Source organism: Lactuca serriola, chromosome 3, assembly GCF_051521515.1.
Source record: "Lactuca serriola cultivar US96UC23 chromosome 3, Lser_US96UC23_V15, whole genome shotgun sequence".
NCBI lineage: Eukaryota > Viridiplantae > Streptophyta > Magnoliopsida > Asterales > Asteraceae > Lactuca > Lactuca serriola.
Genome location: NC_136410.1, coordinates 198,309,746 through 198,326,219, shown reverse-complemented (window position 1 = coordinate 198,326,219; position 16,474 = coordinate 198,309,746). Strand labels below are relative to the sequence as shown.

General features: G+C 37.5%; 1 protein-coding gene across 1 annotated transcript; it reads left to right on the top strand.

The window, feature by feature from the left end:
- Positions 1-14,552: 14,552 nt before the first annotated feature.
- LOC145094778 (protein LYK2-like) lies at positions 14,553-16,232 on the top strand. Its single transcript, XM_079032825.1, has one exon. It carries the CDS (start codon positions 14,846-14,848, stop codon positions 16,181-16,183), a length of 1,338 nt encoding a protein of 445 aa, XP_078888951.1. The 5' UTR covers positions 14,553-14,845; the 3' UTR covers positions 16,184-16,232.
- Positions 16,233-16,474: the final 242 nt, after the last annotated feature.

Here is a 16,474-nt window from a genome sequence, read left to right as displayed (position 1 = left end):
ACATCTTGTTTAACTTCCAAATTGCGAACTCAATGTTGATTCACCCATATGCGAACCAAAAAAAATCAGCACACATCAAACACAATCCATAGATGCGAACACTCGATTGTTATATTTTCGCAAAATCGACATCAACGACTCTAAAATCTTTCCAGTTCATTCCAAAACTATCACAGATCCATCGACTCAAAGCTTGCGAAATTAGCTTACAATCCTTCGTTATCAAATTTTCAATCAAAAACAAAATTGTCATGTCGATTAACGAAATTTATTTCTAATAGCATTCAAATCCATTCACCATCGATTCCAAACTTTCTTGACTTCGCATCGATGACTCTTGTAATTACTTTGCTTTTCATTTACCACAAGATGTTCAATTTCCAATTCACTTTCAAGATGCGAGCATGAACAACTCACAGTGTTTAACATCACGAAGACAACTAATACAAATTCGAAATTAAACTCAAAATTGAACATGATTTTGACATTCACAGTTCAAAAACAACTTATATCTTCCAATTTCTTCTTCCAATTCATTGAAACAACCCATAGAAGTCGAGTTTTACTTTTTCTGAGATTGACTTTTCAAAGTCAAAGATCAAGAAACACAAAATTGAAGTATCCAATACCAAATTTCAGATCAAAAACGCACTATTCCAACTGTTCTTCATCACCGTCATGAATTCTTGACCAAGATCATCAAGATCCAATAACCAATTTCTGATTTCTAAGTCTAAAATCGATTTCATCATATACACATCATCTAAAATCGATATCTAAACTCAGATTAACAATCAATAGAAAATGATTATTTCAGACGAAGAAATGAAATTGGGAATCAAGAACAATCGATGATCTAACAATCGATGAACGAACAATAGATGAAGACTGGAAATAAACTTGGAACAAACGTACAACTTGGTAATGCGAGTGTACAAACTGATCAATATCAATTAGAATGCGATACAAATTAAGTCGACATATTCTGATTACAATCAACCTTACAGTCAACCAAAATCAATTCATCTTGAACACAGCTAAAATTCGATCTCGATTCCAATATTAACTTGAATCGAGTGTCAATTTGTTATAATTTGACTATATTGGATGCGAGAGTCATCAGAATGAAAGATCAATACTCTTTTGTGCGACAATTTTGGTTCCATTTTAATCGATGAACAGTAATGGACTAGAGTAGATGAACAGTAGCCAATAAAGATTGGGCTTGAATGAATAGTAATCAGATCAAAAAAAATTTTGGATTCAAGTATGATAAGTGAACATTAATTTTCGTGATTTTTACTTGATCTAATGAAAAATAATATTGGATCATCAATGGGATTGAAACGGATTTGATCCAACGAGACAAATCGATCAAAAATGAAAAACGCAAAGCACGAATCGAAATCATGGACGTTTTGGAATCCATTTGAGAATTTGAGATACCTTTTTGACGAATTGAGATCCACTTTCAACGAACAAATCAAATTTGGAAGATCTTGGTTCTTTTGTCGGAATGAGAAAATCTCCAAATCGAACATTGTACCACCCACCATGCGAGATGTACAACTTGTTCTTCGTGTTCTTCGTGTTCTTCATCAAACCAAGAACATCTTCAAAAGAACCACAAACACAATTGGGTTTTGACTTCAAATTCAATGCAACCTTTGGAGATTGTTGCTTTGGAAACCAAATTTGCTTCATGGATTTTGGCTTCACAACATATGACGATTTTTGTGAGTAAACCCGCTTGTTCTTCCGATTCATCTTCTTCTTCCTTTTCTTTTTCATCTTTTTGCATCTTGAAGACTTGACTTCATGAACAAACCCACTTTCAACAACAAGAACATTTTGAGTTTTAATCAAATGTTTTGGAGTTTGATATTTGTGAATTTCTTGAACCACCGGCTTCCGATAAGGAATCATTCCTTCAAACGAATCACAAGAACACAAAATATCATCGGTTTGAACTCCAATTGAGCAAAAAACTTTTTCATCTTGAAATTCAACTTGAACTCCTTTTTCTTGAACATCAAGAACATCAAGAACATGATGATCATCAAGAACATCTTCAACAAACATAAGATCTTGAAGATCACTTGGGTTTTCAACAAGAGAAATGTAACTCTTATTAAACATGTCTCTTTCTTCTCCTTCCTCTCGATTCTTGCTACGAGGTATCATGAACATGGAAAGATCATACAAACATTCAATCTTCAAAAGTTGTTGAAATATCAATCTTCCATGATCATCTTTCAAACCTCCATAAGAAACCAAAGAATCCCATGAAATCAAACCTCCTTTCAACAATAATCCATAGAATTGAAATTCGTTGACTTCGTATTTCACACCTTCAATGATTACAATCCAAGAATCATACTCCAAACGCACCATGATCACAAAAACTTGAAGATTTCTAGAGAGAGAAAGTGATTTTGAATGGGTTTTCTAGAGAGAGAAAGTAAAAATCACTTGAATTCTAGTGAAGAAAATCGAATTATGAATAGAATCAAAGATGAATTCGATTTCTAGAATCCAAAAACTCTCTAAAACACGAAGATCAACAAGAACATGAAGAATCACCAAATCAAAATCGCCATCAAGGATCAATTCTTGATGAAATCAAGAACACCCGCTCTGATACCAATTGTAGTGGTGTTGATTATGATGGCATGTGCGGAATTAGAAAGATCTAGTGAATCATCATGTAAAATCAAGAACACAAGGAGTAAATAAATCTTTGTAAGCTCTTATTAGATCTAGAAAGATTATACAAATAGGTTTGTATACAATTTCTCTCTCTAGTCTAACACTCCAAATGGACTCACTTTTTTACATAATGGGAGTCAGTCACTTCCTATTTATAGGAAAGACTCAACCCATTTACACATACAAAGAGGAAAGCCTAAACACTACATCCAAGCATGACTTTGCACCCTAACACATTTAATGTAAAACGAGAAATTTCAATAAAATACTTATTAGCCTTAGGTATCTAAATAAAAGTCGTAGGTATCATTAAACCGTGAACATACATAAAAAGAATGCCCAAATCTGACTTCGTATGTGGAAGTTATGATTTTTCGAAGTTTCGGGATAGCGGTAGACAGCTAAAAACTCGAAATAGAGATCGAGCGATTTTTAGCCGAATTAACCTAAATAAGAATCAAATATCTCAACAATAGTAGTGCAATGGTAAAAAGTCTGACGAAAACGGACATCGGATGAAGAAGTTATGGATTTTTAACGAACTTTTCCTGTCCCGACCTGTTAAAAATGTATTAATCAAAATAAAGTCAAAATTAGCCAACGGAGTCTAAATGAAGTTGTAGAGTACATTCTTACCTATGCGTGGATATAAAGAACGCGAAAAACGGAGCTCGTATGCAAAAGGTACGCAATTTAGAAGTTTGGAGAACTCAATTACGCCCCGCATACCAGAGGATAGGAGCCTCCGCCATCAGATCCGAACTACGCATGCGACGACGACTCACTACGCCCAGCGTAATTGGAGTTAGTACACCCCGCATAAATGGGGTTTTCAACCCCTATAAAAAGGGTGCGAGGGTTCCGGGCTAATTGCTCATTTTGTCTCTGTTTCTTGCGTTTTTACCCCATTTTGCGTGCAAGGAATATCCCGAAGTCCCGGTTTTCATACCCAAGTCCCGAAGGAAGTTTTATGCTCCGAAGATTCCCGAGAATCCCGAGAAATCCGCTTTCTCCTGTCGAAGTTCTGCTCGGTTTTTCGTCTCGCCTTCTTCAATCTATCATGTGAGTTCATACCCCTATAACTATGTTTTCAAATGTTTTGTAAATACTTTTATACACTTTTAGGGGGGGGGGGGGGAATACAAGTACAGACACGGTTATCCCCGTGTGAAAAACATCAATCTTTTGCTATACTTTTGTTATATAAATATCAAACACTTTATTTATATTTTTAGTATAAATGTCCAATAATGTTATTAGAAATGTTATACTTTACATACAATGTCAACACTAAACTAGGGTTTATCATACAAACGAATCTCACATTTGGAAAAACTATAATAGGTATAGTTTACTGGATATTCATGAGATTTTACATACTATAAGTACTATATCAAGGAAATACTTTCTTATAAAAGAACAAATGGACGTTTCATACGTAAATCTATTTGATATTGAGTTTTGTGAGATGTTCAAAATTCACTAACTTTCAAGTATGCAGTTAAAGCCCTGTATTATATACCATAATCTCTTGTAGGGAGAGCGTGATACTTGTGTATAGATCAAAAGGGGTTGACAATCCCGCACTTAAACTGTTAGGTACAGTTAGATCGGCAGGTCTGGGGTGATAAACGTCATAACATTCTAATGCCCGATGAACGTTGTTACAGGCAGTCTGGGTCAATAGCATGGTTATAAAACTCACATGAAGTATTAAAAACACGTTGATTTACGGAGTTATCAAATGCCTTAGTAATTTTATACATACATAAATCTACTATTCTAGGCATGAAAAACACTATTGCATCACAGTTTTGAAACGTTTAAACAACCACAAACTTATGGAAAAATATTTGATTTCTAGTAGCAAACATTCAAAACAGTCGGGTCTTGGTAGAAGACTACTTTTATACTAGTAGGAAATATGGGATTTTCTAGGAGTTTTCAAACATTTACAAACAATTTCATTCAAATTTTATACAAACATTGACATTAAATACTTATGAACTCACTAGCTTAAATGTTGATCTATTCTTTCAAATCTACTTGTATTTCTCAAGGATTCAGTAATATAGGTAAACTTTAGCTTTTGGAGAAGTAACACTAAAGCGTCGGTTCAAAACTCATTTTGTCATCATATTGTAATTTGTTTTGAAACAAGTACCTTTAAACAATGTAACTTTTAAATTATATATATGATGGTTGTTTCTACTTTCTTTATTATGTATTCAACTGTTTCGATACTACATGAAGTCATCCGCCCTCGAACGATTCCTCTATTCTGGTTTGGGGGTGTGGCATACAATATCCCTAATGTATGTTCTTGTGAGCTTCTCCATCTTGTCAGTCTCTTTGATTGGAAGGAAGTGTGCGGACTTTGTTAAACTGTCTACAATCACCCAAATGGTATCGAGACCACCCGTTGTCTTGGGCAACTTGGTTATGAAGTCCATCGTGATCCGCTCCCACTTCCACTCCGGTATCTCCAGTTTCTGTAGTAAACCTGAGGGTTTCTGGTATTCCACCTTCACCTTAGCGCAAGTAAGATATTTACTCACGAAGGTAGCAATGTCTGCTTTTATGTTAGGCCACCAGTATAACTTTTTAAGATTCAGATACATCTTATCTGAACTTGGGTGGATGGAATATCAAGTGTTGTGCGCTTCGGCCATGAACAAATCTCTGAAGCCACCGTGTCTCGGTGTCCAGATCTGGTCCATGAGATACAAGGATCTTCCACCCCTGACTTCCAAGTTTTTATCCATCCCTCTCAGGGATTCACCCGCCACATTTTTAGGTTTCAAGGCTTCGAGTTGAGCCTCCTTAATTTGTGTGGACAGATGGGAATGGATAGTCATAGTCAATGATTTGACTCTGCGACTAGAATATTATTTCTGACTTAGGGCATCTACCACTACATTGGCTTTACCCGGATGAAAACGAATTTCACATTCGTAGTCATTGAGTAGCTCGACCCACCGTTGTTGTCTCATATTGAGCTCCTTCTGGTTGAATATGTGTTGTAGGCTTGTGTGGTCTGTAAAGATAGTGCTTTTCGAACCATACAGGTAGTGTCTCCAGATCTTCAAAGAAAATACCACTGCTCCTAGGTCAAGATCGTGTGTGGTATAGTTTACTTCATGCGTCTTCAGTTGTCTTGAGGCATAGGCGATGACCTTACCTCATTGCATGAGGACACAATCGAGCCCTTGGTTGGATGCATCGCAATAGACCACGAAGTCTTCTATTCCTTCTAGGAGGGATAGTATTGGTGCGGTGCACAAGGCTCGCTTCAGCGTTTGGAACGCCTTTTCTTGTTTTTCTTCCCAGTTAAAGGCCACACCTTTCTGGGTCAATGTAGTGAGCGGGTTCGCGATCCTAGAGAAGTTATGTATGAACCTGCGATAGTAGCCAGCGAGGCCTAGAAATTGACGAATTTCTATAGGCATCTTCAGTGCAGACCAGTTCTCAATGGCTTTAATTTTGGAAGGGTCCACATGAATTCCCTCTTCGATAACCATGTGACCTAAGAATTCGACTCTTAGGATCCAAAATTCACATTTACAGAACTTCGCGTAAAGCTTCTCTGACCGTAGTGTTTCTAGGATCTGTCGCAGATGTTTACTATGCTCCTCCTCACTATGAGAGTAGATGAGTATATCATCGATGAATACAATGATGAACTGATCCAATTAAGGATGGAACACCCTATTCATCAAACCCATGAACATTGCAGGTGCATTAGTCAATCCGAATGGCATCACTACAAACTCGTAGTGTCCATAACGAGTTCGGAAGGCTGTCTTCGGAACATCCTCCTTTAGCACTCGTAGCTGGTGATACCCGGATCTTAGGTCAATATTTGAAAAGTAATTCCCCCCTTGCAGTTGGTCGAACAAATCGTCTATGCAAAGGTAGAGGGTGTTGATTCTTAACGGTTAACTTGTTCAATTCTCTGTAATCGATGCACATACGGAACAATCCGTCTTTCTTCTTCACGAATAGGACTGATGCTCCCCATGGTGAGAAACTTGGTCTAATAAATCCCTTGCTGAGCGGTTCGTTAAGTTGACCGGATAGTTCATGCATCTCATTTGGTGCTAGACGATAGGGCGATTTGGCTATTGGGGTAGCCCCTGGGACTAAGTCGATCTTGAAATCGACTTGGTGTTGCGGTGGTAATCCTGGTAGTTCTTCTGGAAAGATGTTAGGATAGTCGCGTACCACTGGAATGTACTTTAGGTCTTTCGATTCTTGGCTCGTATCGACAACATGAGCAAGGAATGCATGATATTCCTTACGCAAGTACTTCTGGGCTTGAATACTTGAGATGATACGAAGACTTGTGCCGCGTTTGTCGCCGTAGATAATAAGTGTTTCACTAGACAGAAGATTAAGGCGAACAACTTTTTCATAACACATGATGTCGGCACACTGAAGACTCAACCAATCCATGCCGATAATGACGTTGAAACTTTTAACTGAGACCGGCATGAGGTCAATCGGGAAGGTATGGCTATCTAGAGTTAGAGTACATCCTATGTATATACTGCTAGTGCTCTCAGTTTTCCTGTTAGCCATTTCTACAGTGAATGGTTCTTTAAGTGTGCGTGGTTATTGTTTAAGTAAGTGAGCAAATTTCAAATTCACGAAACTGATCTCCACTCCGCTATCAAATAGTATGCATGCATAAGAGCTATCGAGGAGAAACGTACCGGTGACCATTGTGGGGTCGGCTACCACTTCCTTGTAGCCTATAACCAAAACTCTTCCAACACCGCCCGCGTTCCCTACTTTCGGGCAGTTCCTCTTGTAGTGGCCCACCTCGCCACAACCGTAGCAAGCTTGGCCCAGACCAGCGTCGGGGAATTGAGTGGTGGCCCTTGCCGAAGCTTTGTAGAAACGGGCAGTGTGCCCATTCCTGTTGCAGTTAGCACACTGCATTTCCCGGCAGGGTCCATTATGATGGAAGTTGCACTTGTTGCATTTGGGCAAGCTCCCAACATATTGCTTTGTTGGCGTAGTGGCAATAGGTGTTACCACAGCATGAACAGCCATGACCTGCTGCTTTTTAGCAGAGTTCTGCGCCGCTTTTTCCTTCTTGTTACTCCAGTGTTTCTACTTGTTGTTAGCGGTCTTGGGAGGTACTGGGATGGCTAGCGTTGTTGTTGTTGACGAGGTGCGGACCCCGTAATCCACGAGCCGATGTGCCAGCCGCTTGGCACTGTCAAAGGTAGCGGGGTTTGAAGCTAGGACATTCCCCTGGAATGGAGGAATCAGCCCCCATATGTACCTCTCAATATTCTTTCCCTCAGTAGGGACCATTCCCGGACATATTGCCACCTGATCCTTGAATCTGGCGGTGTAGGCTACTATGTCGGAGCCCTTCATGGTTAGGTTCCAAAGTTCTTGTTCGAGTTTCTGAACTTCGCCCCTTGGGCAGTATTCCTCGATAACGAGCTCCTTCAGAGCTTCCCAGCCCATAGCGTTAGCCACTATAAGAGTTAGTGACTTGACATGGCTATTCCACCATGTAAGGGCTCTTTTTGAGAAGGTGCAAGCAGCAAATTTTACTTTGCTTCCTTCTGGGAAAGAGCAGATGTCAAAGATCAACTCCGTCTTCTCAAACCATTGCAAGAGGGCAATGATTCCGTCGGTCCCGTTAAAGCACCTGGGTTTGCAGTTGTTGAAGTCTTTATACGAGCACTCCCTAGCACGAACTGGAGCCTCACCTTGAGCAGATTGAGCAGCTGCACCACCACCACTAGTGCCGCTATTGCTGAAGTGAGCGAAGGCTGCTGCAACAGCCGCGTATACAGTAGCTTGGAGGGCTGTAGGATCGTATTGCGGAGGAGGCGGTGGTGGTGGTTGAGTTGAAGTTATCGGAGGATCGCGTCTCGATGATCGACGCGGAGGCATCTTTTGACTAAAATTTTACAAAGATGAAGATAATAGTAAGAATCAATTGTAAGTATAATGAGAGTGATCCATGGACTAAATCGCCATAGTCCAACAATTGAATGAGTGTACGATTGAAATAGAGATATATAATTGTAAGAGTAGGAAAAACATAGAGGCAAAGATTTACAAACAGATTAGATAACTGCCAATAATATTGGTATTAACGATGTAATAAGTTCGGGAAAATGACCTAACAGTAGGTCTTACATCAAACCGTATAGGGAAAATTTTTGATAGCATAGAAGTCTAGTTATAGTACTTGAAAGACAGGAATATTTTACAGAAAAGTGCTTCATAGAGCACAGATAAGAATGGATATTCCTTAAACCAAAAGAAATATGAGTTAAACATCTTCTATCGGCAACGGGTACTCCTCGGGTGAACCCTCAGATCTTCTAGTTGACACACACGTCTTGAAGATGTCGCTCATGATCTCTCTGATGCACTAGAAGTTCTATGACTTCAGCTCGGGATGCGGTAGCTGTTGCTGCAGAGCCTTATTATCTCTCCTAGTCCCTTCCATAGCCTCTTCAAGATGGAGAATGCGGAACGTGTTAACGCCCGAATTGGCGTCAATTTCCATGACTCGGTTGATGGCTGCCCGACCTTGCTCATCATTCTGAGCAATCCTGCAGACCATAATGGGCATGAATCGGTCAACTGAGCCTCCCTCATTTATATTGTAAAAGCTTCTATCTCCATTGAAGGGTAAAGGTTGACCCTGTTCGTGAATCCATCAGTTCAAGTTTGTTGCCCATAGGGGTGTGGGGCCTTGAAATGTTGGTCGAGATTGGGATTTGGGATTTGAGCCGCTTGAGGTAGGTTGTTAACTTCTAGTTCGGAGTTAGAACCTTCGGAGAAGTTTTCTGTGAAGTCATCATCCAAAGGGATTGGATGATTATCTTCTGGCTCTGCCTCGAGCCATCCAACATTGCCTTGGTTTGGAAAGTACGGGTCGCCAGGAGGATGGAATCCAACCATGATATCTATGCGGGAAAAAGGGGTATGAGAATCTTATATAAATAGTCGTAATATTTAAGATAATTATAAGATGATCCTTACCAGTTACTCCAATACTTACGTAGTGCATACCAGTTATATGAAATCAAAACAGGATAGACCTTCGAATAAGTGACCGTAACTCTAAATCGACAACCAAACAAGGAACAGGAAGTAATGCAAAGATCACAGATTCTAAGTCTATGACACCTTAGTCACATATAACCATAGCATATCCACTTAGAAACTATTGACCCACTAGTAAAGACCTTTTTAGTTCTCAAATAAGTAATTATAGTAACACAAAATACTCCTATAGTATTTTAGGTTCATGTTCTGTTCTAATGTTTTCATTGTAGTAGTGTTGGTAAGTTTCTAGACTGGTTGCAACATTACAACCATTGTTGGGCATATGCTAATCACTTCTCGGACCAACATAGTTGATCAGGCTATGTCAATCCCAGAGCTGATCATACATCCCCAAGCCTACTTGAGATTTTCAAAAATTGTAATACTTTTGTTCTGTCCTAGTGACACTGATTTTAGTATGAATGCATGTATGTATACTTAGTTAAATATTTTATCATTTAAAAGTATAAACTCTTGGTCAGAGTATTTTAATCCCTTTTTTGTTTATAGTTTGTATATCTTTTATGGGTTGATATACTCGATTCACTGTAAACAATGCTCTGATACCAATCTTTCACACCCCAAAATCGGAACGACGGACACGTTCTGGGGCGCAGGATGTCATGTACAGTATCACAACAATGCATAATAGTAAACAAGCAATAACATCATCCATTTCATTAATAATATAATTCAATACAAGTGTGTTCTGTGTATAGTTTATAAGACACCAAAAATGAATAATCAAATATAAAGACGAGTCTGGAAGTGCTCCGTCTTCTCAAAACCTGCCATCGGTACCCGTCTACTGATGACCTGAGAATACAAGTTATTTTGAAAGATTTTATCAGCATTAAAGCTGGTGAGTTCATATGTATTTTAGTGTCATTTGTTTGTATAAATTTGAAGCAAAAGTTTGTAACCGTGTAATGTAAAGGTTTGTAAACGTTTGTAAATGTTTGTAAATGTTAGTACTTCCTAGAAAATCCTATATTTTCTACTGAAATGTAGTCTTCTACTAAGACCCGACTGTTCTGTATGTTTGTTCTTTGTAAAAGTATGAGTTTTTCCCAGCTATAACTATCATTATCAAAATATAGTTTACATCATCATTCATGTGAGAAGATCACAAAGTGAATGCAATAGGAAAATAATGTAGTACTGTAGTATTGTAAATAGTAACTACTGTTGTACTAACTACCTTAAATAAATTGTTAATTAAGGTAAAATGTGATATGTTGTAACCATACTTGATTGACTAGTGGAAACACGATGCTGTAATACATCGAAAAGTTATGACATTCGTCACCCGTAGACCTGCAGGTCCCACTGTAGCTAGCAGCAAGGTGTAGGATGGCCAGTCCAATATAGATCTATACACAAATTCACGCTCTCACTCCAGGAGACTTTGGTTACAAAACGAGACACAGCAGTGATGCCATGCCCCGTAGTAGTGGTTCACATTTATGTTATAGTATTCTTGTATATGTACAGTATGCTCTGTCTGTATAGTGTATGGTATGTTCTCTTTGTATAGTGTATAGTATGTTCTCTTGGTTTCTCATCATAATATGTTCTTTCTGTTTCTCATAATAGTAAGTTAGTATTGACTCATGAATGGACTGACTCATGCATGTTTCATTGTATTAGAAATAGTGAGTAGTAATCTCCTAAACTATACCTATTAGAGTTTACTAGTAATGTTGTTTGAATGACTGAGTAAGTTTATACACCTTTGCTACCCATAGGTGTTGGAATTGAGGTAAAAGCTTTTATATCTATACACATATACATAATATATAACTAAGGATCAAAAGACACCCAGACAAACAACAGGGTACTCTAAGTCCATAACCAAACAAGGAACATGAAATAAAGTGATTTATCAGTCCTAAGTCCTTCCAACCTTATTTATATAATTATATCTGTATAGACATGGTTTTAACAATATATAAGTTTAAATGAGCTTGAAGTAAAGGTTTAGCATAAAAAAGAGTTTGATACCATGTTTTGAAATAGATTTGTTTGATAAACATTTTGAAGTATATGAAATCCATATGTTTGAGAGTTATTAATCACATGTGATTGATTCAATAACTATAAAGTTCAACTTGTATTCCCCCCCCCCCCCTATAAAATCATTTAAAATCATTTAAAAGGTAGATGAAAGAGTATGAACTCACCTGTAGTGAATGGTTTGGATGAACAAGTGGTATAGGATGCTAAGTGTCAAGTGAAGACTTGAGCACACACACGGATCCTATTTAGCATATAATTACACATATATGTATATAATTAGTGTTTATACATCTAATCATGAAAGGGAAAACACCCTAGGACTTAGAAAACACTTAGATTGAAGGGTATGAATCACAAATGATTGTGTATAAGAGGGTTTACGGGCACACTTGGTGTTTGCGGCCAAGTGTTCACGGCCTTAGAAGTTCACAACCATAGGGTTTACGTCCTCATGAGTTTACGACTGTAAACTCATGATGATTTATGCCAATTGGTGTTTAGGTCTTACAATCAACAAGTAAGGGTTCTAGACTCAAGTCCAAGCCTTAGGAAGGGTGTATGGCTCAAATGCACCTCTAACTAGGGTTTACAGCCAAGGGAGATGCTCTTGGCCATAAACACCTATTTTTCTTGGGAAATGGACGTTTTCAAGGTGTAAATAAGGTGCTTTAACTAGATAACAAGTATAGGGAAGTGATACTTACGATATAGAAGCTAAAAGGGTTGATTTCGGCCCAAAACACTAGTGTGTGTTCTTGGTGTTCTTGAAGATTAAACCCAAAAGATGAAGTTAATGGATGAAATCAAAGGGTGATGCTAGTTAAGAAGATGTATCAACTAATCAAGGGGTGAAACACTAAACATTTTTGAAGATTAAGTGAAGAACTTTGATGATAGTTGAGAAAAAAACCTGAGTTCTTGAGTTAGGAGTGGTAAAAGTGTTGAAAAATAGCCAAGTATCATATATATAGCCAAGAGTTTACGGCCATCATGAGTTTACGGCCGTAAACTCATGTGCCTTGGCCGTAGACTCCTCATAAAGGGGTTTATGGCTTGTTTATTGGTTTTGAACTTCAGTTGATACTTCCTAACACTTATTCCTTTGATGTACTAGGCTTAGAATCCTCAAACAGACTCTAAATAGTGCTATAAGTTAGCAGAAACAAGTCTGACTTTGATTAAGTTGAATGGTTGTACAAGATAGAACTTTCGGGTTGTCACACCATGCCTACAAATAGATCATGAAAAAACAATATGAATCACCTACACCCTTTAGAGAAAGAGATAGCCGCCATAGGACAACAAATATTTGTAGCTGAAACTAAGGCAATCACAGCAGAACAAAGAATAAAGGAAACCACTCGTGAAAAGTGCGAGGTGACAGAGCACCTTATGCATCACACTAATATTTAATAAACCAAAATAATACAACGAGTTAGTCATTACACTACTCACACGATGTGTTAGGAATATCACCTCTTTCATCACAACTATTAACAGTAAATCAAGTGAAGGACGCCACTTCAAAACTTATAAAACTCGAGCCAACTTATGGTTTTGACACCTACATTCCATTTTGATAAACTTAAACATTTTTACAATACCTATTTCTACTCCCTACCATAAAAACATCACAGGGAAGTTGATCGAAACAACAAGAACCATACAGAAAGAATGCGGAATTTATATGTGTATATAAATAGATAGAATACGACTAGAACTGACCATCGTTACTTACAAATTTATTTCCCACCTTGTAACAGAATCATGTCGTCACATGGAAGTAACCATGTAACAGTAAATCAATTAGGATTTCCTGACATCCTGACATTCTTAGATTTCTTTTTAATTTTCTTTGTTTTTAGGTTTTGTTTTTGGGGTGAGAAACTTCCAGTTTGTTGTTAACCATCCTTGATTTGTATAAGGGACAATATCCTCTCTAATAAATGAAGTTTTTTTTGTCACATGTCAATCTCTAATGAGTTTTGACACTTGTCATTTTGTTATATTTTTAAATAAATAATATCCATATGTCAATTTATGATTTTTTTTCAATTTAAAATTAAAAAGTCACATAATATTATATTTATATATGTAAAGTATCAAATGTAATAAATATTATAATAAATTGCAATTAATATGCTTTTTTATTCCTTATTTTAAAATTTAATTTTAAAAAATACTTATTATTTATATTTTAATATTTTATTTTCTTTAATCAACCTGTATAATAAACTGATTTTACACCTAGTTATGTTAATTAAGTAGGTACATAAGCTTAAATGCTGTAAACATTTTGCCAACTGTGTACCTTGGTCCTTGGGTAGACATGGTCCTTGTTCACTAGCCCAGTTTGGCCCTTCCAGTTTTGGGCTATTAAAACCAATTCCAATATTCGATCCTCTTCCTTTTGGACTTATATTTTAAACTACATAACCTAACTTATTATTATTAATATAATTAACCCATCAAATTTTGGTCCCAAAGTCCAACCTGGATTCCTGAATTGAAATGCTATGCATGTGGGACGTTCTGGTGATCGCCTTTTATTAAATGCCATGATCTTACAAGTAGAATCTTGATAGGAGATCAAAATAAATAGCTTTTTATTCATCTTCAAATTGGTTGGATCGAATGAGGTTCACTGGCACACAATCCCAAAAAGCGTATGATTACAAAATAGCATTTTTTATAAGAATAAAGAGTAGTTCTAAAAAGATTTATGCATCAAATTATGCTTTGAACCACTTCTCATACATTTAACCTGTTCCATCTCAATCTTAATTTTTTAATGTTTAATCAATTTTGAAAAGTTAAACAATCTTGAAAACCTAGGATTCTTGGCTTTCTAAGACTTGGGATTAGTATTTTCGACACTCAAGATTACACGTGTATTGTTCAAATTTTTTGTCCAAAAACTCACTCCTCCATATAAGCAGATCCAAAGTTTCACTAGTTCAGATAAATTTAATTGACTTCCTTCGCAGTTATTCCATCCGAAGTCTTTCCTTTCAACATTCGGTTTCAAATGAAGTCTTCGGAGTCAAAAATGAGGGAAGTCCGGGTTTACATTGCTGTATGTGTGGTTGCTTTCGCTATATGCGTAGCAGTTGCAGTATCTGCATTTTACGTGATCGTTTGCAGGAGGAAGAAAACGAAGAAGACAATCCAAAATTGTTCTTCGTGCAACAAAAGTGTCGATTTGGAGCTCCAGAAGTTGAATTTAAGTGTAAGAACTGCAAGTGAAAAGAAAGTTTCTTTCGAATCCTCTTCCCAGATCGAATCTTTGGATGATCACTTACTCCCCACCACTCCAGGCAAGCTGTCAGCGGTGGTGGTGGAGAGTTACACCGTTGAAGAGCTGAGCTCAGCCACCGCCGAATTCTCCTCCGCCAACCTTATCGAGGGATCTGTTTATCATGGCCGCATGAAGGGAAAAAATGTCGCCATCAAATGCACAAATCCCGACACCATTTCCAAGATCAAGTTCGACCTCTTCCATACTGCTGCCCGTTTTCACCCCAATATAATGAGGCTACTCGGTGTTTCCTCAGGTATGGATATCCATGATACAGGTGAGTTCTTGGTATTTGAATACGCAAAAAACGGATCATTAAAAGACTGGATTCATGGTGGTTTAGCAATAAAGAGCCATTTCATTGCTTCATGTTCTTGTTTCTTGACATGGAACCAAAGGCTAAAGATTTGTTTGAATATAGCTACAGCCTTACAATACATGCATCAGATAATTAACCCTAGTTACGTTCATCGAAACATCAAGAGTCGGAATATTTTTCTTGATGAAGAATTTAATGCCAAAGTTGGTAACTTTGGCATGGACGAATGTGTTGGAGAAGGAATATATCCCGAAGAAGTGCCTGCTTCGGGATATCTATGTTCTAGTTTTCCCATGACATGGGATAAAGGTTATATAGCACCTGAATATGAATATTCAGGTGTAAGTACTCCGGACACTGATATATACGCTTACGGGGTTGTTTTACTTGAAATATTATCTGGTAAACCGCCAATTATGAAGGGTAAATCGGAGAATAACGAAGAAAACGTTCGGTTATCGGAAATGATTAAAGTTATACTCAAATCACCTAATAATGAGGAGAAGTTGAAGGAATGGATGGATAATGTGTTTGGAGAGAACTATTCGTTTGATGTAGCAATCGTGTTGGCTAATCTTGCAAGAAGTTGTGTGGATGATGATCCGTTGATGAGGCCGGATGCTGGAGAAATTGTGGTGAAGTTGTCGGAGTTGGTGAGGGGAGGGGAGGAGCAAGTCATAGTCCGGGAAAGTTCTTGTAGGCCTCTTGTGGCACAGCCGTTTGCAATTAAAGATGTAAATGATTTTTAGTTATCTTATTTGTATTAATTCATGTAGTTTCAAATAAAGTTTTAAGTTATCATATGTTTGTTCTAATTAATTTATATATTTATTATTAGAGATGCAAGTGAAAATGTATATGCAATTTCACTTGGACGTTTTTATTTTCGCTCTCATGGTTGCCTTGCATATTGACGATGCCATCTTGTGCCTTAGGAAAAGGGGAGTTGAAAACACTACACTGGACTGGTCCAACATAACAATTGATGGACTTTTTCTTTTATGATTTTCTTCGAAATGATGCCAATCATGCGGATTTTA